The 27,543-nt window shown below is 37.3% G+C and overlaps 3 protein-coding genes and 1 non-coding gene across 6 annotated transcripts; 2 read left to right on the forward strand and 2 right to left on the reverse strand.

The window, feature by feature from the left end:
* The first annotated feature begins 5,958 nt into the window (after positions 1-5,958).
* Positions 5,959-10,710, forward strand: LOC104224367 (serine/threonine-protein kinase AtPK2/AtPK19-like). The gene is made up of 7 exons (XM_009775997.2): positions 5,959-6,077; positions 7,611-8,520; positions 8,684-8,766; positions 8,846-8,966; positions 9,099-9,272; positions 9,758-9,865; positions 10,161-10,710. Exons 2-7 carry the CDS (start codon positions 7,882-7,884, stop codon positions 10,461-10,463), a joined length of 1,428 nt encoding a protein of 475 aa, XP_009774299.1. The 5' UTR covers positions 5,959-6,077; positions 7,611-7,881; the 3' UTR covers positions 10,464-10,710.
* Positions 10,711-11,202: 492 nt separating this feature from the next.
* On the reverse strand, positions 11,203-15,994 carry LOC104224368 (mannan endo-1,4-beta-mannosidase 6). Of its 3 annotated transcripts, none has more exons than XM_009775999.2 (6): positions 15,894-15,994; positions 13,553-13,820; positions 12,883-13,077; positions 12,537-12,659; positions 12,248-12,459; positions 11,203-11,870 (listed from the first exon to the last, which is right to left on the reverse strand). In XM_009775999.2, the coding sequence occupies exons 1-6, from the start codon at positions 15,983-15,985 to the stop codon at positions 11,435-11,437; spliced, it is 1,326 nt and encodes a 441-aa protein (XP_009774301.2). In that variant the 5' UTR covers positions 15,986-15,994; the 3' UTR covers positions 11,203-11,434. The 3 variants fall into 3 exon arrangements, with proteins under 3 accessions (XP_009774301.2, XP_009774303.1, XP_009774302.1); XM_009776001.2 differs by lacking the exon at positions 15,894-15,994 and adding an exon at positions 14,165-14,459; XM_009776000.2 differs by lacking the exon at positions 15,894-15,994 and adding an exon at positions 13,940-14,050.
* Positions 14,564-14,669, reverse strand: LOC138884511 (U6 spliceosomal RNA). The gene has a single exon (XR_011404692.1). It is a non-coding gene; the product is annotated as a U6 spliceosomal RNA (small nuclear RNA).
* Positions 15,995-20,512: 4,518 nt separating the features above from the next.
* Positions 20,513-21,171, forward strand: LOC104224370 (uncharacterized). Its single transcript, XM_009776002.1, has 2 exons — positions 20,513-20,995; positions 21,079-21,171. The coding sequence occupies exons 1-2, from the start codon at positions 20,513-20,515 to the stop codon at positions 21,169-21,171; spliced, it is 576 nt and encodes a 191-aa protein (XP_009774304.1).
* The last annotated feature ends 6,372 nt before the right edge of the window (positions 21,172-27,543 follow it).

The raw sequence follows: 27,543 nt of genomic DNA on the forward strand, positions 1-27,543 counted from the left end.
AAAAAGAAACAGCAGCAGCGGCGAAGAAACCATGGTCGTCGACTGTTGTTGCGTTCAGCAGCTATGGTCATTGAGGAGGAAGATGGTGATGAAGAAAGCTGAAGCAAACGACGCAGCTGTGAAGCAGCTCGTCGAGGGTCGTTTGGTTTTTTTTTCTTGGTCGATGGTTTTCCGGCGGAGAAGAAGACGAAACAGCGGTGGAGGAGCTGGTCGTGAGGCGGTGGCTGGTGGACTGGAGGGTGGTCGACGTTGGGCAGCCATGGTTGGAGCTTGGTGAAGCTTGGAGAAGAAGAAGATAGGGAGGGGGGTGGCGGATGGTTTTGTTTTTTTTAGGGTTTGGGTTTTTCTTTTATTTTGTTTTACAAGATAGGGGGGTGTTGGGTATTTGGGTTATGGATTGGATCGACCCGGTTTGAAATGGACCGGGTCGTGGGGAAGGTTGGACTATTTTTTGGGCCTGTGGCTTACAATTGAAGAAGTGGCCCAATCCGATTTTCTTTATATTTTCGCTCTCTTTTCTTCTTTTATTTTTCTAAAACTAAATTATAAAAATACTTAAATTATTATTAAGAACTAAATTAAGTTATAAAAGCGCAAATTAACTCCCAATAACAATTAACGCACAATTAAGTAATAATTAAGCATAAAATTGTATATTTGGACATTAAATGCTAAAAATGCAAACGATGCCTATTTTTGTAATTTTTATTTTTTTGTAAAACAAACTTAATTACTAACAATTGTAGGATTAAATCCTATATGCAAAATGCGACATTTTTTTTGTATTTTTATTAATTTAACAAATAAACATGCACAGACAAATACAAATAATTATTCAAAAATATCACAAAATATCACAAAATTGCACACCAAGAAAAATCATTTTATTTTTGATTTTTTTGGAAGTAATTCTCATATTGGGCAAAAATCACGTGCTTACAGTCTCAATTCGTTTTATCGAAAGAGTTAACTCCTTTAGCATGTTAGTTTGGAGATTAGATGATTCACCTTCATCTTTCTTACTTTTAGGGATATATTGGAGCACATGAGTTGCTTTCTTGCCATAAGACGCAATATCCCCTCTATAACATTTATTCGAGTTAGCTTGTACCTCATTAGTAACAACTTTGGCTCTACTAGTAGTCACCTCAGATCTTTTAGCTGTGGGCTCGTCATTCTTGATTTTCGTGATATCATCAACTTTTAGCTCATTCACAATGCGGTTCTTCAAGTAGAAATTTGCATCGGCAAAGTGTGACTCAGTCTTGGTGAATGGCTCATCATTAACAACTATATTCTTCTCAATTTTACTCTCGTAGTATTTCAAACATTGATGGTAGGTAGATGGAACCACTTTATTCTCATGTATCCAAGGCCTTCCAAGCAAGACCTTGTATGAAGTCTTTGCATCGATCATATGCAACCATGCACTTGATTGCATATCTTCAATAATGATTCCTAACGTGATCACACCTATGGCTTTTTGCCCCCCTTAGTTGAATCCTTAGATCATCACACGACTTTCTGAGAGTTTGTTTATGGGAATACCAAGTTCTTTCACAGTGCGAATTGGAAAGATACTCACTAAGGATCCTCCATCAACCAAAATTCGATTTACCCTTTTATCACACATATAGCTAACCGAGTACAATGAGTGGTTATGAAGAGTGTCATTTAGTAGAAGATCGTCATTTATGAACGTAACCTTTTCCTCGCACATGTTAACTTCTTGAGGAATAGACTCGATGAGCTTTTCTGAAGATGATGCCAATGGTAGGTCATCACTCTTTTCTTCCCCTTTATCAGTATTGCAACAAGAAGCCTCAAAACCATCACAGGAAATCTTCATGCGGAACCAACATGGCAAGAAATCCTCCAAGGTCACTAGATGTCGTGGCTTTTGAGGGTGGTGCACCTCCACTTTTGCTTTTTTTAAATGCTTAACTGGATTCCATCTCCTCGATACCATCATTTTGCTTGTTGGTTGTTCTATTGATCCTTTTCGTGGGCTCCTTTTATGGCGCCTACGACGAGTTACTAACGTCCAATCTTCATCATCATCAGGTTGATTGTCTTCAACTTTGTTGTTCTCTCCAACAATTCTTCATCTTTACTTTCTTTAAAACTACATAATTCATCCGGACTGAATGGGCCAAATGTGATAGAGACTTGGTTTGTGCTTGCTTTCTCATCTTCAAACACGATCTTCTTTTCACGAGCCGAGTTCATAACTTTATCCTTGAAGACAAAGCACTTCTCCAGAGGGTGGCTCATAAGTCGATGATATTTGCAGTAATTTGGGTCATCAGTTTTCCTAGATTCATTTGGCCGCTTCATATCCGGAAGCTCAATGAGATTTAACTCGAGGAGTTCTTAAAAAATGGCTGGCACATCAGAATCCAGAAAAGGGTACTCTTTCTCTTGCATTTCTTTTAGAGTCAACTTTCCATTTGGCTTATCTTGAAAAGAAGTGGATTTCATACTCTATTTCTTGCTAACCTTCATCTTGAACTTCATAGGTGATGTGTTAACATTCATAGCTTCTTTGCTTTCAGGCTTGGGTACGAACTTGCTCCACTTCCTGACTTCTTGCTTATCGTTCCCTTTGCGAGGTTCATAGATGGGCATCCTTTCATTTCCAGCAGAGGCCATGCTCAATTCCATGTCATGGTCACGAGTTGCAAGTTCTTCAAATGTGCTAGGCTTGATACCTTGCAAGATGTAACACAATCCCTAATGCATGCCTTGGATGCACATCTCTATGCCAGAAGCTTCACTATGCCTATCTTTACAGTTGAGACTTACAGTCCTCCAACGATTGATAAAGTCGATAACTGGTTCACCCTTCCATTGACGAGTATTTGTGAGTTCCACCATCCTCACAGTGTGCCTTGTGCTGTAAAAGCAATTGAGGAACTCTTGCTCTAGTTGATCCCAACTATCAATAGATCCCGCCTCAAGGTCTGTATACCAATCAAAAATATTTCCTTTTAACGAGCGGACAAAATGCTTGACGAGGTAATCTCTATAAGTCCCAGCGTTGTTGCATATCTCAACGAAGTGTGCCACATGTTGCTTTAGATTGACTTTACCATCAAACTGTTGAAACTTTGGAGGTTAATAGCTAGCAGACATCTTCAACATATCGATCCTTGCAATGTACGGCTTTGCGTACGTAAGGGAGGACTTGGCAACAACTTCATACTTATTCTTAATAGTTCCTTCAATGAACTCCTTCAGTTGATCGATGAGAATCATCCCTTCAGATAAGATAGGGATAACCTTAGCGGATGCTACTCGTATTGGGGGAGAATCAATATCTGGAACTTCTGGGAGCTTGCTAGGTGCATAGGTGAATTCTTCTTCTATCAAGATTCCCACCCTGTCTATTAGCTTGTCAATTCTAGCATCTTGATTTTGCATGCACTTGGTCAAGCCAGCGATTGCTTCTGTCAAGTTTGCCAACTGTTCTTCCACAGATGAAGTGTTTGTCACCATGGCTTGCATGATTGTTGTATATGATGGAGAGTAGTATGGATTGTCACATAGATTGATTCTCAAATGGCTCACACTATGCGGTGTAAGTGGGGAAGATCCATCACTTGAAACATCATCATCTTCCTTCACAACAGAGTTATTGGATTCGGAGGGGTCAAGCAGAGCAAGAGTTTTCTTGATCTTTTCAGCAACATCACTTCCTCTTTCGGGTGCGTTTGAGGGAGATCTTGCTCCTTTTGAGGATGAAGATCCGAAAACAGGGGTTGATGCGGAGGACACTTGAAGTGCTTGTTGTCCTAAAGAGCTTGCTTTGCTCCTTGTAACTGGTCCGCAGCTTTCAAAGGTAATATCGAGGATGCTTTCCACATCAGCATAATACCTAGAGTTAGCAGCCTTGGTAGATGTTGATCTGGAGTTGATTTTCTTTGAAGTCATTTCGACGTTCTTGGACTTTAGTGATTGAAAAGTTGAGATGAAAGGTAGAGATTGTCCAACTGGGGGTGCCAGAATTTGTAGACATTAAATTGCGTTGAGAAAACAAAATCAAGATCGAAAAATATTGCAACAATCATAGTATTTGAGTTCAAGTGATTTGAGTGTACAATCTCTATGAATCCTTTGATTCTTCTTTCCAATAGTAAATAAATTCAAAGGCCTTCGAGCTTGATCTTGAATCTATATCTATATTTGTTGCCACGAACGATGATCTTGAATTCAACTAGCACGAACTTTGATTTGAACTCGTACTCCTTGAACCTTGATTTGTTCTTCGTTCTTGAGCTTGAGCTTGTTTTTTTGAACTTGAACTTGGTTGCTTGAAGCTTGAAACTTGTGGAGGAATTTACAGCATTTGATTCACGAGCTCTTTCTTGCTTCTTGTTATAACTTATGGTGTCTTTTCTAGGTTATGAAGACCCCTATTTATAGTTGTGGAAGGGAGGAGTTATGATAAGAACAAAATCTTTCCGACCAATCAAATTGAAGTGTGACATGACCGCATTTGATTGGCCAGAACATGTCACTTGCACACGTGGCGCGATTTCATTAGCCTTTTAATGTGACTTGGCATGCCTTGTCATTTTGACACGTGGCATGATCCTATTGGCTCTTTTGCTTGACTTGATGTGCCACGTCATATGACACGTGGCACCAAACTGAGCCTTTAGGTAAATGACATCTTGGGTTTAATGAGGTGAGCTCATCATTTTAGCCCAATTAAATAGGCTAGCCCAATGGATTAAGACTTATTTATTTAATTCAAATATATTGGATTTATATAATTAATCGAATTATATTAGCCGATGATATTTATTTGAATTCAAAATATATTTAATTTGAGATTAAATTCAAATTTCTTATGAATTTAAATTCAATAAAATTTTAATTGCCTACAGATTAATTTATTATTTAGAAAGTAAATTATTGTTAGTGTAAAATTTTTATAGAATAAATTTAAAGGCCTCTCAAGTATGGTCCTCTGCCCCTACCTTGTGGGAGCAGAGAAACTATTTTTGATAGACTTTGTGGCTCATTTTTTCCTATAAACGCAAGAAATAAATAAAGGAAATTGAAGAAGCAACACAATCTACAGGTAGTGGTGTTCATGGTTCGGTTTGGATCAGTTTTTTGCTAAAGAAATCAAACCAAGTAAGTCGGTTTTTCAAATATTAGAACCAAACCAAACCAATTAAGTCGGTTTTTTCTTGATTCGGTTTATGTCGGTTTTTCGGTTATTTGTCGGGTTTTTCTTAAATATAATACATACACTACCAAACACATATTTCGGCGACCACATTTTCAACGTAACACTATCAAATCAATTGCCCTTTGAGAAATCTATTATTTACCAAGATATACTGATGATAATTGAATCAAATAATGATGAATAATTTAAGGACTCAATTAAAAATATATTATTTTTAACATGAAATAGATTTTTATACTTAACAAAAGAAAGCTACCAATCAAACTAGAATGTAAAGGTAAAGACTTGTACTAAAAGTGCAAACGATTAACATTTACTATAAAATTTTTGAAACTTTGTATAAAAGTATACATATATATAGGTGTAATAATAAATTTAAAAATAGCTACTCCTATATCCGGTTTGGCTCGATTTTTTTTTTATTAAAACCAAAACTAAACCAAATTTGATCGGTTTTTAAATTTCAAAACCAAACCAAAAAATATTGATTTTTTAGATCGATTTGGTTTGATTTTCGATTTGGTTTGAATTTTCAGATTTGTACTAGCCTCCAATTGGTTTGGAATTCTCAAAGAATATGCTGAGCTTTAACATGCATGCTAAGAATATTGGATCCACTTAAGCCACTAGAATCACGCCACATCAGATGAGTCAATTATCAACAAAAAAAATAAATAAAAAAATTTGACCTCTTTGATTAGCGTGTTACGTGATCCACCTTTTACGACCCACCCACCCACGCCACCCACTAGCCACCACTCCCTCCATATTTACAAGGCGACGCGACGCGAATTTTTTTGCATTTTAGACGGGTCCCGTCATAAACAACGCATTTTCTCCTGAAAACAAAAATTTCCATCTTCGTTCTCCCAAGGTACGATTCTACGTTCTCCTCTTTCTTCTCTTTTCTTCTTAGGTTTTTAGTTGTTAATCGTTGTTATTTATTTAGCAATTGAAATTCTTCGGGAAAATATTGAACGCATTATTTAATTGAAATTCTGTCAGATTTGGATCTAGAATCTATAAAATGCACCTTTTTATGAATTTATGTATTCATATGTACAGTTCTATCCTAATTCTTCTTATCTATATGTGTTTGGTTCAGATCTCCGATTTTTCACTTTTTCTCTTTCTGAAAATAAAATAATTCGGCAAGTTCTTGTTGTTTCATGTTTTGTGTTCTCTAGAGCAGTGAAAAAAGTTTTTGTTGCATATTTTGTTATAATTCTGTTGATTTATAGGCGCAATATTTGTTGTTTGGCTGAAATTTCGTAGTTTTGAACTTTTGTACCTTAATAAGTTTTAGTTATGATACTTTAATAATTTCTTTTATTGTTTTAGTACAATATAGTCTGCAAATAGTTGGAACTGGTCTTAAATTCAGTGAACTCATTAGATCTGAAATGTTCTGATTCGTAATATTGTAGTCTTAGTTGCTAGATTGTTTATTATCTCTGCTAAGAAAAGGGACATTGGGCCTAGTCAACCCTAAAAGGTGGCTCGTGAGGTGAGGGTTGCCAAGACCATGTAAGGAGACAACCAGTGTGGGACATTCTAACAATCTCTGTATTTTTGTTCCTCCATCTTGTGGATAAAAGAAAAGGAATGCAGAAGAAAGAGCGACCTAAATTTGGAATAGGACTAGACATGTTCTGAAATGAAAGGAAAGTAATTTAATACGAGTAACATATTGTCGTTGACTCAATATGCTATTGAGCAGATTTTTCCTAACGTGTAGTACAATGATGTTGAGTTTCCTTGTTGTCAATTAGGACTTGCCTTTTAGGACTAGAGAAAGTATTAATGATAAGTGGTAGGTGGTTTCTTCTGTTAAATCCTGATTTTTGAGTGTGTATATATAAGCTAGATGTGCCTAATAATGCAGGAGATTTGAGAGAGATAGAGAGAAATTTTGTGCAATATTTATAGAGATTGAGAAGTACACTAGATAGTGCAGTATATTTCGTCTGATGATTATGTTTTTGTGTGATAATATTAGAGAATCACACTGGATAATGAAGCATATTTCATCTGCTGATTATGTTCTTGTGGTAATACTACAGAAGTAAACGGGATAGTGCATTTTTTTATAAGGCAGATAGTGCAGCATATGCCCATAATTCATCTGCATTATATTACTTCCTCCCTCCCTCTGTGTGTGTGTGGATAAATCTGTCAAGTACGTTCTTTTTCTTCATTTTCTTGAATGATGAGATGAAGATCCCTTCAAAGTGCTGCATTGAATTTCTATATACTGCATTGAATTCTATAGTTCATGGAGTTTGCATCCTTTGCAGGTTTTTTCTTCCAGTAATTTCTATTTTCTAAAGTATTAACAGGACTTGCATTCAACTGCTACATCTTCCTAACTTGCTGCTCACTCTCTCTGTTTTGACATGTACGACAGATTTGACTTCAGAATCTTCATGAATACTAGAACTACTGTGGTATCTGCAGTTTCCTGTAAATTGGGAAACAAGAACGGATTTTTCTGCTGGATTTTGTTGTGCTTGCTTTCTAAGTTCTTTAAGACTGCTACGCTGAACGTGGACTTCACTTCAATTACGGCTATTTATAGGATTTTGTTGGTAGTTCACTCCTTTGAAACATTTGGAAAGGCTTGCCTGCTATAGTATTAATATTTGGCCATCTACATCCCTCAAAGAGTAACCGGAAACATGGTCTCTTCTCAGCTCTTTGCTCCGACAAAAAATAACTTGCAGAAGTCCTTGCACCGACAGTTGCTTTTACCACTGAGTGCCCCCAATGTTGTTCCATCAGAGCAGGTTGAACTGGATTTCTCTGATGTCTTTGGTCCTCCTTCTCTGGCCTCAAATGAAACTAGTAATGGAGTATGTGAAAGCATGGTCTTTCCAGCAGATATGAGTGAATTTGTCTATGATGATCCAGAGATTGTATACAGTAGGTCGCATTCCTTGGTTGGTCCTTCATCATACAAAAATCAAGCACTCAAACTTGGGAGGCTGACCATTCATGAAACAGAAGATTCACTGGAACTGGTAGAGAATGTTATATCACAGACAATTAAGGAAGACCAGGAACTGTCTGTCACTGATTTAGCAAAAGCTGGAACCATCTGCCTTGAAGATTTTGAAGTCATGAAAGTTGTTGGGCAGGGTGCATTCGGGAAAGTATTTCAGGTGAAAAAGAAGGGCACATCAGAAATTTATGCAATGAAGGTGATGAGAAAGGATAAGATTATGGAGAAGAACCATGCTGAATATATGAAAGCAGAAAGAGATATCTTGACAAAGATAGATCACCCATTTGTAGTCCAGCTTAGGTACTCATTCCAGGTGATTTCCTAGACTTTCTCATTCAATAGGTCTTCAATCACTGAGCAACCACACATGGATAGTACTGTTTTGAGTCTTTAGAACTGTATGATTGTAAGTCAGTCATTTAACTTTGAAACTCTTGTTGATAATCAGACACCCTTTTCATGGTTTTAACTTGCAGACAAAGTATAGGCTTTACCTTGTGCTAGACTTCATTAATGGTGGCCACCTCTTCTTTCAGCTCTATAAACAAGGCCTTTTCAGGTAGATTCTCCCTTCTTGCTTTCTGTCACTTTGTGAAAGCTGAAACTGTGAATTACTTAACTCCTGCTTCGCTTCTCAGAGAGGATCTGGCACGAATTTATGCAGCAGAAATTGTATCAGCAGTGTCTCACCTTCATGCAAATGGAATAATGCACAGGGATCTCAAACCGGAAAACATACTAGTGGATGTCGATGGCCATGTATATTCACCCCTCTCCCTCTATTTGTGTGTGTGTGTGTGTGTAATGCATGCGCGTCTTCACCCATCCAATTTTTTCCTTTCCATGTAAAGGTTATGCATTTAATTTACTCGATTCCCTTACTTGTTGTAGGCCATGTTGACTGATTTTGGACTTGCCAAGCAATTCAAGGAGGATACAAGATCAAACTCCATGTGTGGAACAGTAGAATACATGTCACCGGAGATTATTCTCGGGAAGGGCCATGATAAGGCTGCAGACTGGTGGAGTGTAGGAATTTTGTTGTTTGAGATGCTCACCGGGAAGGTCGGCATCTTTATTCATGTCTCTGCACATATAGCTGTAGAACAAGTTCCTTTCGTCTTAAGTCTTAGGCATTACTTGATCATTTTATTTATGAGAAGAATTCTGCATGACTATGTTCTTTGACTTGCTTGAAGAGCCACCTGCTGTTCCTACAAGCTTTCTCGGTTTGACCTGTTCCCGCAATCTCTTCAAACTATATTCACATATGCAGAAATAAAGGGATGTCCTGTGGGGAATGCACCAGAACATGTTGCCACTTTAATTTGGAGCACAATTTACTAAATAATTTGTAATATATCACTTGTGGGGTGCGGGAGGAATCTATCATTAGCAAAAACAATTGGACTCTTTTACAAATATTAAGATTCTTTTGATTGCAAGAAACTCTTCAGTTGCATGTTTATTTTCCTGGAAGAAAATGCCGCATTCTTCAGAAAACTTAATTGTGATTTTCCTGCTAATACTTTGTCTTTCTGAATTTGCAGCCTCCTTTCACAGGTGGAAATAGGCAAAAGATTCAGCAGAAGATAGTTAAAGACAAACTCAAGCTGCCAGCGTTTTTGTCCAGTGAAGCACATGCTCTGCTTAAAGGGGTAATTTTCCTCATCTCCTCTTATTCTCTCTGTGAGTCTTTATGAATGGAACATCACTTGTACAGTTGTTTCTGAAAACCAGATGGAGTTGTCCTTTTCATCCTCGCACCGTGTGTTAAGTGAAGATGTTATCTTTTAACTTGTTGACAGTTCTATGAAGGCTGGAATTTCATGACTTATTTACAATAACAGTGTCATGCCTGCCTGGATAGAGAAATGCTGCTATTCATGTTTTCTCAGTTTAGTTTTTTTGTTGTCTTTTCCATAAGATTAATCTATATTCCCAATTCTCTAGCTGCTGCAAAAAGACCCAAGTAAACGGCTTGGCAGTGCGCTTAAGGGTAGTGATGATATCAAGGGCCATAAATGGTTCAGACCAATCAACTGGAAGAAGTTGGAGGCAAGGGAGATACAGCCAAGTTTCCGTCCTGAAATAGCTGGAATACATTGCATTGCCAATTTCGACAAGTGCTGGACAGAGATGTCACTGGTAGATTCTCCAGTTTCCAGTCCAAAGGATAACGGGGACCCTTTTCAGGGTTATACTTACGTGAGGCCTGCTGCATCCTTTCTCCAGAGGAGCAGTCCTTTGTGCTAGGATGGATTTATAGGATGACATTTTATGTTGTTTCATTTTCTTCTATAGGATGCAGTAGTCAGTTAAGGTCATTATCAGGAAAATGAAACCTATCCTTATATTATTTATGTTGTTTGATTTGTTGTTTCTTCTTTCTGGTACTGATTCAGAGGCTTCTTATCTTTAGACCTTGCATCAGGTGTATGATACTACAACGACTGGTTAGGTCGTCTGTTTGTTGAAATGAGATTCATGGCTGATTGTTGCATTTTGAAATTTCGAAGGACGACCTTGTCTTTTTTCCCTTGATAATCTGTATTTGAACTCTCTCAAAGGAAAAGACTTGAAATAATAAAGACTTACTACTTAATTTAAAGGAGTCACCTGTCACCCTTTTTAAAGAAATTTTATAGAATTTTGAAGCCTTTGTATATAGCTAAAATGTATTTTTCACTCAATGAGCCACTTATACGCATTGAAACTTGACAGATGTGGAACATGGCATACCACAACATTGAACTTGGCTTCTTTCATCAGCAAAAAGGGTAGCCCAGTGCACTAAGCTCTCGCTTTGCGGGGGGTCCGGGGAACAATATGACCACAAAAGTCTATCGTACACAGTCTTACCCTGCATTTCTGCAAGAGACTGTTTCCACGGCTTGAACACTTGACCGTCTACTCACATGGCATCAACTTTACCAGTTACGCCAAGACTCCCCTTTATCAGCAAAATACTCCATTAATCAGGAAAAAAAAAAGATCCAAGGGCATGGCGATAGCTTTTGTATAACAACGACGTAAATCAGCAACAAATGCAGCTATGAACCTTACAAATACACTTTACAAATTCCTTATTCACACAATCTGGCTTATAGTTGTTTCTTATAAGACAAACTTGATTTATGTTCCACATTAAGATACATATATGTAGTAATCTTTTACAGCTGGTGCAAACATCTCATTCAAATGGCATATCTTCTTACACAAACATGTTAAAGCTCATCACGAGATTGGAAGTCGTCTAGTAGGACATGTTTCTTTCTGCAACCCCAATGGCATTTCCAAGAACAGAAGGAATTGAAGGTATTCAGCTTCTTAGAATGAAGAGAGACGATGTTCGACGTTGAGAGTGACTTTGAAAGTACTATTGCATAACCATCATCCATGTAATCTGTTCCTTCTGGAAATACTTGCCATAAAAGACTTCCACCTCCAGCTCCTCCTTTTTTAGTCGAATTCAAGATTGTTTTGTAAACTGTAGCGATTAGTGTGTCCCTGTAAGTTGAATTGTAGCCAGGGTCTTTCGCGGAAACACCAAACTCTGCAAATATAACTGGCATGTTGAGATAGTTCTCCGCGTCATCAATGTGTGATTGCATCCATGACTTGGTGAATTCGACATGAGCATCAGAAATCGATTGTGAAATCCTGAGGCAGTACAGAATATTAGTGGCCTTCATGCAAATTCGGGATAATAACATGATCAGAAGCGGATGCAGCTTATAAACAGCGGGCTGGTGCAACTGAACTCAGTGTTTTTGACGAGAAACACAGATCTATATGTGAAAAGTCACTAAAAATTTAACAAATACTTGAACAACAACAACAACAACAAACCCAGTGAGTCGGGGGAGGGTAGTGTGTACGCAGATCTTACCCCTACCTTACGAAAATAGAATTTTTTTGAACACTTCGTTTAAAAAGTGCATTGTTTTCGGTGTTAGGAACTTAAAAGTTAAAATTGATAAAATTTAAATTCTGGATCTGCCTTTGAATATAATAGTGCAGTATTCCAGTATGCTTACCAAGAGTCTGGATATATGTGAACTGAAGCAAAATCAACTCCAAGAACCTGATGATTTCTAATGAAGTCAGTTCCAACTTGTTGAGCATAGGAATTTGGGTTGATATGAGCCCTATTAGGAGTTGAGAGACCATAGAAACCTTCGAGTCCGATCTCTACTAAATGCTTCGGATCGATACTCTTCACATAAACTGCCATTTCTTCTATCCAAGCCTATATAGGTTTTAATGTTTCAGTATTCCATTAACTTCTGATTAAAAGAATGACATCTAAGTGCCAAGTGCAAAAACCTGCAGTTTATCCCCAGAAGGATCTGATTCACAACGTGGTTCGTTCATCAGTTCCCAACCGAAAATAGTAGGATCATCTTTGTATGTTATGTTGGTAAAGGTATTCACTCTATTGAGCACAGCCTGTAGAAAACAGATTAATACAAATTCAGACTCGAAAGTGAAGACAATGCTGCATTGTGGAGTTCGCTAAAAGGTACTATAATAGAAAATAGCTATGTTGCGCGGACTCTCCAAGATGCTGCCACACCCGTGTCGGATCCTCCAAAAATACACTACTTTTGGAGGATCTGACACACATCCAGCAACATTTTCCGAGAGTCCGAGCAACATAGGAAAATAGTACCTTCACATGAGCCTTGTAGTAGCTTTTGAGTGTGGGATGAGAAAAGAAATCATCATCAGAAGTTAAATTCAGGCCAGCAGCTTTACCCCATTTTACATACTGGGATTTTCCGCCATACGCTTCCCAGTTGTTGACTATTGATAGTATCAGTCTGATCTTGTATTTCTTGGCTTCACTCACCACAAAATCCAGAGCCTGAATAACAAGAACACCAATACTTTTTAGCTTTTATGTTTCAAGAACAGCAGCAACTACTACTACTACTACTACTACTACTACTACTACTACTACTACTACTACTACTACTAGTACTATGTCTCGATCCAAGCAAGATGGGGTCGGCCAAATGAATCCCCACTAACCACGTTACCTCAGTCCTTTTAAGGTTAGCATATGTCTTACAACAACAATAACTATTACTACTACTATGTCTAAATCCAAGCAAGATGGAATCGGCTAAATGAATCCCCAGTGACCACGTTACCTCAGTCCTTTTAAGGTTAGCATATGTATTACAACAACAATAACTACTACTAATACTACAACTATGTCTCAATCCAAGCAAGATAGGGCCGGCTAAATGAATCCCCAATGACCACGTTACTTCAGTCCTTTTAAGGTTAGCATATGTATATATAGGAAAATTTGGGCGACAAGACAAGACAAGTACCTTGAAAACATCTTCGTCGTACACAGCAGGAGTTTTCTGAAGAGCTCGCCATTGGCCATCGTTAAAAGCCCAAGTTCGACATACTGATAGACCGACAGCAGATGCCTGCTGAAACGTCTCAGTAACTTTTCCCCTTGTGGACTGATCAGCAGCAAACACCATTAACCAGTAAGTATTGAATCCATTCACATAAAAAGGTTGTCCATTCACCACAAATTGGTTCCCACTCTTCTGCACCATTGTCCACTCTTCATCTTCCATCTCTCCCCTGACATTATATCCATTCAAAAATGCAAAATCAAAATTAGAGAAACAAACAATCCTACAAACATAACAAGAAAATGAAACTGATTCCCTGCTTCATCGAATGGAGCACAATTTACATACTTTATACATACTACAAGTAGACAACTAACAGCCAATAAAAGGAATTTAGAGCTAAAATTTTGCTCCTGGTTAACCATGTTGGCAAGTCAATGAGCAAGTTAAGGTTATCTTGAACAACATAGTATATATATAGATGTACAACGGGACGTGTCCGAGGTTTTTCTGAATAAGCAACAAGCTTATGATAATGGACAGAAGTGTTGAGGAGGGAATAATCAAAGCTACCTTACAAGCAAAGATTCAGTGTCCCTTCTTGTCCCTGCAACTACACATTCATATTTCCATTTTTTCCCTCAAAACAATTAAACAATTATGGATATGCATTTCTTCTTGAAAGAAAATTGATCAAAATAATAAACTTGATCTTAAGGAATAAAGGCAAATATTAACTTGTGATATATGGCTTTCAAATTTGGCTCAGATGTCTTTATCACTAAAAAACTTTGTGAAAAAATAAAACCAGACCCTTCTCCTTAATGATAACATACTAACTGTCAGATGGATAGTGGTCCTTGGCTTCAAAGCATTAGTATAGAAGTCTACAAACAAAAAACTAAAAGATGGCACACTTATTGAAATGCACTCTATATTACCAATTCCTTTTATAGATAATTCTTTGATAGGGAAAATTTGGATCATTTCTGGATTTGTTTGTATCATCCTTATGCAGGGGTTATGTGAGATCTTTTCTCTGTATCGTTCCAATTTTATCGGATGTACGAAAAGGGACAATTCCTCTATAGATTAAAAAAGATTCTCTTAAGGGTTGTTTGGTACAATGGATAATCAAAAATAATCATGGGATAAAAATTTAGTACTGCTTTATCCCAGAATTAAAAATACTACTGGGATAACTTACATCTACCACTGGGTGAAATAACAATCCCAGGATAACCCAAGATTAAGCAGTAAAATTAACAATCCCGAAATTAATACAATATACCAAATAATTAATAAGAAATAATACCAAGATAACTTATCCTAAGCATAACTAATCCCAGCATTACTAATCACAACATAACTCATCGTCAAACCAAATGACCCTTAATACTAGTATACAACAACAATAACAACCTAGTAAAATTTCACAAGTGGAGTTTGGGGAGAGTAGTGTGTATGTAGACGTTACCCCTACTTTAAGGGAATAGAGAGGCTGTTTCCGATAGACCGTCGGCGGTGCAAGAATACGAAAATAAAGAAATTAGTAAGAAGAGGCAAGGCCTTATTTTATTTAAAACATTAAGCACTAGAAACTGTTACATGAAACTGACAGAAAACTTCCTACTTTTCTTAGCTTCCTGCTTTTCTTTATCTGCACTCTATTATTGGTTACATATGTGGTAAAAAAGTTAAAGTGAAAGGTAAGAATTACTAAAGAAAGTACCAAAGTGGAAAGTCTCTTCAACAAAAAAGTGAAAAACCCTAAGGCTGTCATTATTTCATTGGATTTGAAATCTTCAAATAGAAATAGGAAAACAACTAGTATTCTCATTATGTTATTAGAAACTTAGTAATATCCATTGCTCCTAATAAGTGATCCTAAGACATACTTTAAGAAAAGTTGGCATAAAATAGAATAGCTTAACTTCTATACTCACATAGTGCAATAGAATTTTGGCATTATCAAGTTAAAAAATAACTACAAGTTGCCAAAAAGTGAGATTAAAAAAAAGCAGTTTGGTGCACTAAGTTTCTGCTATGCGCGTGATTCGGAAAAGGGTCAGACCACAAGGTTCTATGACATGCAGCCTTATCTGCATTTCTGCAAGATGCTGTTTCCACGACTCGAACCTGTGACCTCCTGGTCATATGGTAGCAATTTTACTAGTTACGCCAAAAATGACATTACTAACAAAATACATAACGCAAATTACTTGTTATAACATATTAAAATACAATGAAACTATATCGGTTAAATAGTAAAAAGAAACCATATGAATACTGAATGTTTTACCTCAAAATTTGACAATAGAGGACATGTAGTACTTTTCTGCATAGAAGCAGAAGTGCACCCCCAATTGAGTAATTGAAAAGCCTCATACTCATTAAGTATAGTCAGAATCTGAACTGTCTGAAAATATTTTGACTATGAAAAGTAGAATAAGAAGAAATTGGAGAACCTTTCAATTTTCAAGCTCCCTAGAGTAGCAAACAAAGTGTACCGACAAATTGCCATTTCCTTAATGAAATCAAACTTTTCCATATTTTTGTCTTTTGTTGGAGTATTTGAGTCATCAATATATTTTTTTTTTTGGGTTTTTTTTTATATATCCTATTGGAGTATGAAAGTAATTCTACATAAGGATTCGCCTAGTAGAAACTCGGCCTATCATAGTAAGTATGAAAGATTGAACTAAATCTCGGCACTACTATAATCTACGTAGTGATGCTAAAATTTCAATTCAGAAAGTTAAGCATTAAAACCACTAAAAAAGGTAAAGATTAAATTATGACATTACTTGTCCAAAGTTCCGTGCAAGTATTGCTCAGTACTCCAGCTAGTTAGTTCACATTCCATTTTGTTACTTTCCAAAATTATAAAAATAGACCTTTTCATATGCTGGAAATAGAAACACTTGCCACTAAACAAATCCCTCTTGCCTTTGGATAATCTCTCTGCTTATTTTACTGCTTCAACTTATCTAGAAAATTAATTTTAATTTATCTATCTATTTATATATCATGACAATATTATTTTAGGGAATAGCTTAGAGTACAACGTGTCATTAATCGAGTGAAAATGCTAACTGTGGGATGGGCCTCGTGCATTGGACATCCGATGTGACAAATAGCCACTAAGAGCACCTGTCTTTATTTTAAATCCAGTGTTTTAAATGTCTTTAGTCTTTAGCCACTGGTTTAATAAACTTATACCTGACTGAACGAAAATACACTTCTGCTATAACTTATACCTACACTTTTATTAACGATCAACAACAGCAACACACGTAACTAACTTCACTGTGATCGTCGAATTTCAAAGTATAGAATTGCAGAAGCTTCTCTTCCGATTTCAAACTATAGAATTCAACTTTCTCGTCCAAAAATCGACATAAATTTACAATAAGTTATACTTTTGTGTGTTTCTATTGATTTTTATTTCGATATAGTTATACTTTTTCCGATTTCTATAGATATTTATACAGTAAGTAGAAATTTGATTTTTTTTTGAATTTCTGGATTGATAAGGCTAAGGACATCGCGTCCTGTGATAATTCTATAAAAATTGAGCACATAATATTAAGGACATAGTGTCCTGATTTTGCAAATTGAATTGCTATTCTTCTGTATATTAAGGACATACTGTCATAGTTTTGCAAATTATTTTGAAAAAGTTAAGGACAATTGGTCATGAAGTTTGAATTTTAAGTTGAAAAGTTTAGGACACTTGGTCCTGAACTTTGACTTACATGTTCAATAGTTAAGGACATGTGGTCCTTAACTTAGAGTTATAAGTTAAAAAGTTAAGGACATGCAGTCCTTAACTTCAAGTTTCAAGTCCAAAAGTTAAGGACACTTGGTCCTAAACTTAGACGTACATGTTCAATAGTTAAGGACATGTACTCCTTAACTTCAAGTTTCAAGTTCAATAGTTAAGGACACTTCGTCCTGAACTTTGACTTGCATGTTGAATAGTTAAGGACAATTGGTCTTTAACTTAGAGTTCCAAGTTAAAAAGTTAAGGACAGAGAGTTCTTAACTTCAAGTTTCAAGTTTAAAGTTAAGGACACTTGGTCCTTAACTTTGAATTCCAAGTTCAAAAGTTAAGGACACTTATTCCTTTACTTACAGTTCCAAGTTCATAACTTAAGGACACTTGGTCTTGAACTTTAAGTTACAAGTTCATAAGTTAAGGACATTTGGTACTGGAATTTGAATTCCAAGTTCAAAAGTTAAGGACACTCGATCCTTAACTTGGTCTTGAACTTACAATACCTGTTCTTAATTATATAAGGATTGCTCTATAAAATATGTCTTGAGTTTCCCATTCTCTTGACTTGCAGGATGGAAACGATATGCATTATAGTTGCTTTTAATGGTAGATGGACTGAATACTATAAGTATCTTGATCATCAAACAAAGCTTGTTCTAGTACCTGAGGCAATTCAGTTTGAAGATTTCATTAAACAGATCTTTGAAGTTATTGAATTGGATAGAGACAAGTTTGAAGCAGTGATATGGTTTGATATCAACCTTGGAACAAGCAAGGGAATGCTTGTATCCAAAGATTTAGATCTTCACACATATATAGAGTTATTAAAAACTCATTCACTCTTCAAGGGCTGTCGTTTCATTGTTGATATTTCTCAAACACTTTTTGGATCAACAAGCACCTTTGAACATGTCAACAGAGAAACTCAACATGACAATCAAAACAAATGCCAACAGATAATGGAAATAGATATGGTTGAAGCTCAACCAATAATTAAAGAAGTGCTTCAAACACATGTCAACAGAGAAACTCAACATGACAATCAAAACAAATGCCAACAAATAATGGAAATAGATATAGTTGAAGCTCAACCAATAACTGAAGAGGTGCTTCAAACATTTGATTCTATTCAAGTAGAAGGACAAAGTATTATAGAGATTGACAACGAACAAGCTTTGGGTATTCAAGTCTTAGAGAGTGCACCTATAATCGAAGAAGTTGCTGAAAAAATCTCTACTCAACTAACTAGACGAAGGTCAAATTTGAAACAAAAAGAATCCCCAACTACGATATTAAGAGAAAATGCTTCGTTGGATGAAATAAAAGTGGGATCAGTATCTGACAAAAAGAAGAGGATAATTAACTATTTTTCGAATATAGCAATTAAAGGACATTTTGAATTCAAGGTTGTTAGATCAAGATCAAAAAGATATTCGTTAAAATGCAATGATGATAGGTGTGGGTAGGGCTGTGCACGGATCGGATTGGATCGGATTTAGCCTCTTTCGGATTCGGATTTCGGATTTCGGATTCTGAAAAGGGCAATCCGAATCCGATCCGAATTAACATTGGATTGGATCGGATTTTAAACTTTGGATCGGATAATTTTTCGGATTGTCGGATCGGATTGTCACAAAAAATTTCAACAATTTAAAGTTCATTCGGTGTCTCTATCTCATCTTCCATCTACCAAAACAAACAAAAAAATCAAAATAAAATCAAAAGTTGAAGAATAGAACATGAAATAGACATAAAAGACAGAAGAGAAGAGAAGAGAGGCGGAAGAAAGAGACATAAAATCAAAGTAAAATCGGAAGTTTGAGTCATTGAGACTCTTTTAGTCTTCACTGAAGAGAAGAGAGGTGCAAGAGAGGCGGAAAAATCTAAGTGAGTGAGGGGGTGTGTGAAAAATGAATAAGCATAACCCTAAAATTTTAGTGTGTATTTATATAGGTACATATAATTTCGGATATCGGATCGGATCGGATTAAAATCATACCAATCCGAATCCAATCCGAAAATCCGAAATTTCATAAAACACAATCCGTATCCAATCCGAAAATCCGAAATTTGAAATCCGAAAATCCGAAATAGAGTGGATCGGATCGGATTTCGGATATCTGATCCATATGCACAACCCTAGGTGTGGGTGGTGTGTGCGTGCTTTTAGTATTAAAGATTCAACACTATTCAAGATAGTAAAGATTGAGAAAATCATGACTGCTCTGTTAACACTATGAAAGCTGATCAAAGGCATGCAACTTCAAAGTTGATTTGTGGTTACATTATCGACAATCTTCGAGACCTAAGGTTTGAAGTTACACCAGATTTTGTTATGGCAGAAATGCAAAAATTATATGGGCTAGACATTTGGGTATCACAAGACGTGACGTGCTATTCAACTTGCGTCCGCTTTAATAAGAGGAACTCCTGAAGAGAATTATGAATTATTGTCTTCATACTTGTATATGATGAGAAGTAAAAACTCGGGAACATATACTAACATAAAGATAAACGACAACAATAGGTAAACAATAAAAACAAGTTTATTAGTCTATAAAATTTAGGACATGCTGTATTTAACCAGTTAACTTTTGAGCTTGTAACCAGAAGTTCAGGACTGACTGTCCTTAACTTTTGAACTTGGAATTCAAAGTTAAGGATTGTCTGTCCTTAACTTTTGAAATTTGAACTCAAAGTTAAGAACTGCATGTCCTTAACTTTATAACTTGTAACTCTAAATTAAGGACTGCCTGTCCTTAACTTTTGACCTTGTTAGTCTAACTATATGACTACTTGTCCTTAACTTTTGGCCTTGTAACCTGAAGTTCAGGACTACCTGTCCTTAACTTCTATTAACCTTGTTTTATACTGTATTTTTAGGTTTCTTTATATGTTTTATGCATATGGATCATCAATCTCTAGTTGGAATCATTGTAGACCAGTGATTGCTATTGATGCAACTTTTTTGAAGTTAAAATTTCGTGGTGTTTTAATGATTTCAGTTTCAAAGGATGCAAATAACCAAATTTTTCCACTAGCCTTTGGAATAGCAGAATATGAAAATAACAATTCCTATGAGTGGTACTTTAGTCAGCTTCGCAATCCAATTGGGAGCCGTGAGAATTTAATTATCAGACATGCATCAATCTATTGCATATGGCATTGCAAAGGTATATCCTGAAAGCTATCATGAGATTTGTATGTATCATTTGGAGCAGAACCTAAAGCGAAGGAAAGTGAAAAGTGAGGTCATAAAACTTCTCCAAAGTGCTGTAAGAGTATACAGGCGCAAAGAATTTGATTTATACATGTCAGATATAACAAAAGTAGATAAGAAAACTTATGACTACTTGATGGAAGAACCACCGGAAAGGTGGGCACGTTCTTGTAGTCTAGGACGAAGATATGACATGCTCACAACAAACATAGTTGAGTCAATGAATTCTGTCCTATTAGAAGCAAGGGTGTTGCCTATATTAAGAATGATGGATTTCATTCAAGTGAAGCTACAATGTTGGTTTTATAAAAGAAGAAATGAAGCAGAAGAAACTTTTTATGATGTTTCTTGTTGGGTAGAGGAGGAATTGAAGAAAAAGATAGATTTAGCATTTACTTTGAATGTAAGTATTATGTTTTATGTTTAGGTTATGATTTTAATATAATTTAACATAATGTACTAACTTATAATTTTTCAACATTGAAGGTCTTCCCTGTTGACTCATGGCGTTCTAGAGTTGAAGAAGAAGGAATAACTTTCTTGGTGGACTTAAACAAAAGAATATATGATTGTTTTTAGTTTCAATTTGATGAATTACTACGCATACATGCAATTGCAACTATCGAGAAGAGAAACATCAAGAAGTCCAACTTTTGCTCACACTGGTACTTAAAAGAATCTTGGCTGAAAATATATGAAAGACAAATACATCATGTAGGACATATTGATTCTTGGATTGTACCAGAGAGTGTTAAGTCACAAATTGTTAAACCTCCAGATTTCAAAGTGCCACCAGGTAGAAGTGTCACGACCCAAAACCGACCCGGCCGTGATGGCGCCTATCGTGAAACTAGGCCAGCCGACACAACTCTCGAATCAACCATTTTCCAATAAAAGTTGTTTTTATACCATTTATAAACAATAATCTCATAATGAAAATTTAAAAGAAAAGTGCCGAATAATTACACAAGCCCGACATCGGGGTGTCACTAGTCATGAGCATCTACCAAGGTCTGAGTACAACAAAATAGTCAAAAATGTACTAATTACAGTAATGAAAATAATAGGCTGGAAGCAGTGCTGAGAACGTCGTGCAGCCACCTTGCTAACTCTGATGACTTCGTGTCCGGGCAATCAACACCCGCTACCGAGTTTCGAAATACCTGAATCTGCACACGAGGTGCAGGGAGTAATATGAGTACTCCAACCCAGTAAGTAATAAGAGTAAATAAAGACTGAGTAGTAGGAAACGATGAATTCACATTTATGATAAACTAAATAAACACATCAGGCTTTCAAATCACAATACGAGTCAATCGTCTCATTTAAAATCCAGCCTTTGGTAAAATCATTTAAAATGCTTTCCAACAGTTTCATTAGGGGTTCAATACCATTTATAATAAAAGAGATGAAAAACCATAATCGGCCCCCTCGGGCAAAAACTTAGTTCGTATACATCACATCGGCATAACAGAAATTCACAACCCTTTTCGTAACTTAAAAACTTAAGTTTAAATGAAAGATTATTTAAAACATTGTTCAACATTTATGATAGAGGCTCGGTCTAAAGATGAGCGAAAGTAGTAATTAAATCAACATATTCAATAGAAACTAACTTAAAGGAGGAGTGAAAAAAACAGTAAGTTCATAAACAGTCCCCTTATGCAAAGCATCACTCATGTACATGTATATCTATAGCCCCTCAGGCAAGCCTCTCAGTCACTCATGACAAAACTCTTACCAATCAACGCTCACACTCAGCACTCACACTCGATAGGTACCATATAGTAACTGCTGCAGCATGCAGCCTGATCCGTATATCGCTGCGACGTGCAGCCCAATCCATTATATAGTCGACTGCGCTCACTGGGGGAGTACAAACTCCGGAGGGGCTCATACAGCCCAAGCGCTATATCGCTGTGGCGTGCGGCCCGATCTAACATATCGTTGTGGCGTGCAGCCCGATCCATGTCTATATATATATGCGGCGTGCAGCCCGATCAATAAATATATAATCCTCACAACCAGGCCCTCGGCCTTTCTCAGTCATTAACCTCACTATCAGACCCTCGATATACTCAGTCATTAACCTCACTATCAGACCCTCGGTCTATCTCAGTTATTATCCTCACAATTAGACCCTCGGTCTATCTTAGTCATTAATCTCACAATCAGACACTCAGTCTATCTCAGTCATTAACCTCATAATCAGACCCTCGGTCTATCTCAGTCAATACCCTCACAATCAGACCCTCGGTCTATCTTAGTCATCAACCTCATAATCACTCGGACCATCAGTAAAATAGGGAACTTAGCCCAAATAGTTTTCACATTTTAAGAAGTAAAATAATAAAACCAGATTTAAACAATAACAGGTAAAACATGACTGATGATACGCTTTCAAAATAAATAGAGTGAGGAAAAATATTGAAAATGCCTCTAAGGGTCTCAACAGGCCGGCACAAGGCCCCAAACATGGCATACAACCCAAGATGTAATATCAATCTCTAAAACATGGAATATCATAAGATTTCAAATCAAATACACGACTTAACAATAGTACGAGACGAACCAAGTCACAATCCCCAACGGTGCAAGATTCCACGCTCGTCATCTAGCGTGTGCGTCACCTCAAAGTAGCACAACAATGTGAAATCCGGGGTTTCAAACACTCAGGACTGCATTTACAATCATTACTTACCTCGATCTGGTCCAAACTCTAGCCCGCGATGCCTTCGCCCTCACGAATCAACCTCCGAATGCTCCAAATCTTGCCACAATCAATACATAACTATTAAAATATGCTAAGGGAACAAAACCCACTCAAAAATATCCAATTTACATCAAAAATCTCGAAATTACGAAAACCCGACCACCGGGCCCACATCTCGGAATTCGATAAAACTTACATCAATAGAATACTCATCCTCTCACGAGTCTATACATACCAAGAACATCAAAATCGGACCTCAAATGGCCCCTCAAATCCCAATTTCTAGATCTCCAATTACAAGCCCTAATTCCCCAATTTTAGGCTTTAATTCCAACATATTTTTTGATTAAACAAGTAGGAATCAACATAGGATCGAGTATAGAGTTCAAAAATCTTACCTCCAAGTGTTACCATTTGATTCCCTCTTCAATCTTTCTCAAAAGCTCCAAAAATCGTTCAACAATGGAGAAAATAGACCAAAACTCGCGAAACTCATTTTTAAACATTCTGCCCCAGGTAAAATTTCCTTCTTCGCAAACGTGGTCAAAGCCTCGCGTTCGCGAAGCACAAAATAACCTTGACCAGAATTTCCTCTTCGCGATCGCGTCCGTCCCATTGCAAACGCGATGCTTCCTCGGACTAAACCTCCGTGATCGCGTTACACCACTCACGAATGCAATGAATAAAATACCTCAAGTCCACCTGATCAAATTACTCTACGCGAACGCGGAGATTCACCCGCGAATGCAGTGCCCAAACAATCAGCCTTCATGAACGCGGCGCCTTCCTCACGAACGCGAAGGCTAAAATTCCAGCCTTCACCAGCTAACCCTTCGCAAACGCGAGGGCCTACTCGCAAACGCGAAGGCCATTTCTCTGCAACACTGATCAACAATTTTCTGCAATTCCAAACAACATGAAATGGTCTGATTGACCACCCGAAACTCACCTGAGGCCCTCAGGACCTCAACAAAAATGCCAACATATCCCATAACCTCATTCAAACTTGTTCCAACCTTAGGAATGCTCAAAACAACATTAAAACACCAAAATCACATTGGATTCAAGCCTAAGAATTTCAAGAACTTCCAAATTACGCTTTTGATTAAAAACCCGACCAAACCACGTCCGAATGACCTGAGATTTTGCACACACATCACAAATGACACAACGGAGCTGCGGCAACTTCCGGAATTCCATTCCGACTCCTATATCAAAATCTTACCCATCAACCGGAAAATACCGAAGTCTCAATTTGCCAATTCAAGCCTAAACCTTCCACGGACTTCCAAAATGCATTCCGATCACGCTCCTAAGTCCAAAATCACTTAACGAAGCTAACCAAATCATAAAAATTCCGATCCGAGATCATATACCAACAAGTCTAATCTTGGTTAAACATTTCAAATTTTAAGTTTCAAATTGGAACTGTTCTTTCAAATTCATTGTGATTACCCTAAAAACCAAAACCAACGATTTACATAAGTCATAATACATCACGCGGGGCTTGTCATGCTCGAGAACTGGCGAGCAAAGTGAAAAAGCTCAAAATGACCAGTCAAAGTCGTTACATGCACCCCCACTTAAACATACGTTCATCCTCGAACGTGCCTAGAGTTGTTCCAAAAGCCAACCAATCGTTAAATAACCTTACCATGCACATACCCGGGGGTGATCCCATGTCACCCTATCTCGCATAGGTCTGATAACACAATGTAACTGAAATTTCACAGTCCAACCTAGCCCATGAACCTTAGAACCACATTTCCACTTCCGAATTCATCCATAAGATCAAAATCTCACATCTATACTCTGACTAAGCCCGAACAAGCTGTAATAACCCATACCCGCAACCTCGGTGCGATTACGTGATATACCACAAAGCTCAAACGCCTGCAGCGATAACTTCTAATCACAGCAGTTGCACGCAATAGCCGAATATCGATATGAAACCTCTTATTAACTAGAGTCTTATTCCAACACTCCTATATACTGCCAATGATAAATGAAACGCATAGTAAGCCATAACTATTTTCTCAGATCAACCATTCATGAAGTCACTTCTCCTTTGGCGAAAATCATAGCAAATTTTTGAGCTGAACCTGGATATTATCCTTCCAACATGCTGAAATCAAGTCCGCTTGCAGTCATTTAAGATCCAGATGATCTCATCTAATCCTACACAACTACTCTGGTAACATTGACACATCAATACAGACTAAAGCCTTGACATGTGCAATCCGTGCACCAATAAGCCACAATTCGAACTTACTCGATTTATGAAAATGACTCAAATGAAAGAGTTGTACCGCAAGCTCACCAGTACCACCACAACACAAGGTTGAGAACCCGTCACACATCATAGAAACAGAACACACGAATCTAACCCACAAGGTCATACCTCCACATTACTTCGCTCCAATGCGTGACCTCATGCAAACATTGGTCCACATAAGACACCTTAAGTTACTATCCTCAAAATCGACAACCGTGCGCAATATAATGTCTAAAACCAAAGCAATCATCATAACCACCGCGAGGCAATTACATAACACCACACAACTCAAAAGGACATAACCGATACGCCATCCACCGAGCAATACCCAGTGCTCTTCCCGCTCGAAATCCGATGAGAGGCACTAATAACACCGCGCCACATGTGCTTATAATCAACAAATCCTAACGGCTCGCAACACGGAAATGTAACTCATAGATCCCCCTGATTACAAATAGCTCGATAACAACCGAATCAACACATCCCTCACCAATGGAAACTCGAAGTCAACAAAGCCATCTCGATGAAAACACACATCTATATAGGTCTATCAATGAACCACACATCAATTCTAGTCACACACAACAGATAAATAATCCTCCGAAGGTTCACAGTGACTGAATCATAGCACACACTATCATCTGACTAACTTACCCACATCTTTGACATCCACACCACAAGCTAACTTGTATATGAGAACTTCTAGTCTCCAAGTCCATAAAGCACACGAATTACCATATTTGATCCCAATTCCACTGCTCACATATATAGCACACCTCTAGTACTCAATCATCTCATGAGAGGTATACCTATAATTTTCTATGCCACCAAGCAGACTCGAATATCATCAGACGATCAGACAAGATAGTGCCGTAATACCAATAAAGCATCCATAACTCAAACATATCGACCTATCTGAAATATATACCCTCATTAAGCCACACCAATCGGTGATATCATTCATCTAGTCACCTGAAGCTGCCCATGCTATCTAAGAATTTATGACCTTTCTTTCATAACTGAACCGTGACCTTACACGTGCAAACCTCAACCCCACACAACATACCGCATATACTATACTGCCTAAATGAAGATTATGAGAACTTTGCAATCCACTTCGAGCTACAAGGAACTACTTACTCAACCAGCCAAGAACTTTTATATTCGACCCCATCTAGGAGAAGATCATTATACATCCCATGCTCCTCATGCCAATAGGAATAATATACCTCTCTAACTATGGGGGAAACCATCTTGAACTCTCCGAGTTCCATTTGCACAACACTAAACCGTCAAGACTGAATCTTTTTAACTCAACCGAGTTATGCATGTCACTAGAACCCAAAAGAATTACCGCGAAACACCTGTAGAAACTCATTACCTCGTAAGCATCCAAGAACTAATCATATCCTTACCATACTGACTCGGCCTACTACCAAGCTATCCCATCTATCTGAGTTCCCTTCTGATTACCTTCAATTTGATACTCCCTATTGCTATAACATCACAATTCCTCAACCCAGACTTACCACACGAGACCCAAGCATAAAACCACATCGTGTAAGACTCATAAGTCGTTGAATACTCTCTTAAATATTCCCAAAAGCACCACATTCAAAATACTTTACTCTGAAGATACTTCCTGTGAATCTAAATCCGTTACCTTTACCTTCCTGATACTGATACATAGAATTCCATAATTAATATGGAAATGCCACAAATCTTGACATCTTCCAATGAAAACTCAGTTTATAGCCACACATACAACTTGAAAATAACCAATTGTTACATGTAAAATCTTGAACACATTAGAATATTCTCGAGAGTCATTCACTCTACTCAAATTGTAATTAGCCTGATCGAACAAACAAAATCACCTATGCCTCAATAGCACTCCGACACCACAGAGTGTAACCTCATCCTAGAACAACCAAACAACTTCTTACTCTATGTGCCGAGCATC

Source organism: Nicotiana sylvestris, chromosome 12 (assembly GCF_000393655.2).
Source record: "Nicotiana sylvestris chromosome 12, ASM39365v2, whole genome shotgun sequence".
NCBI classification, from domain to species: domain Eukaryota; kingdom Viridiplantae; phylum Streptophyta; class Magnoliopsida; order Solanales; family Solanaceae; genus Nicotiana; species Nicotiana sylvestris.

Bases quoted from the DNA above. Each gene is read 5' to 3' on its own strand.
- LOC104224367 (XM_009775997.2), top strand. From the start codon at position 7,882: ATGGTCTCTTCTCAGCTCTTTGCTCCGACAAAAAATAACTTGCAGAAG. The intron at 9,273-9,757 runs GTCGGCATCTTT...CTGAATTTGCAG, and splicing joins TTGAGATGCTCACCGGGAAG to CCTCCTTTCACAGGTGGAAA. The intron at 9,866-10,160 runs GTAATTTTCCTC...CCAATTCTCTAG, and splicing joins CACATGCTCTGCTTAAAGGG to CTGCTGCAAAAAGACCCAAG.
- LOC104224368 (XM_009775999.2), bottom strand. From the start codon at position 15,985: ATGAGTATGAGGCTTTTCAATTACTCAATTGGGGGTGCACTTCTGCTT. The intron at 13,078-13,552 runs GTACTTGTCTTG...CTTGTTATTCAG, and splicing joins ACGACGAAGATGTTTTCAAG to GCTCTGGATTTTGTGGTGAG. The intron at 12,660-12,882 runs GTACTATTTTCC...TGTTTTCTACAG, and splicing joins ACTACAAGGCTCATGTGAAG to GCTGTGCTCAATAGAGTGAA.
- LOC104224370 (XM_009776002.1), top strand. From the start codon at position 20,513: ATGCATCAATCTATTGCATATGGCATTGCAAAGGTATATCCTGAAAGC. The intron at 20,996-21,078 runs GTAAGTATTATG...TCAACATTGAAG, and splicing joins ATTTAGCATTTACTTTGAAT to GTCTTCCCTGTTGACTCATG.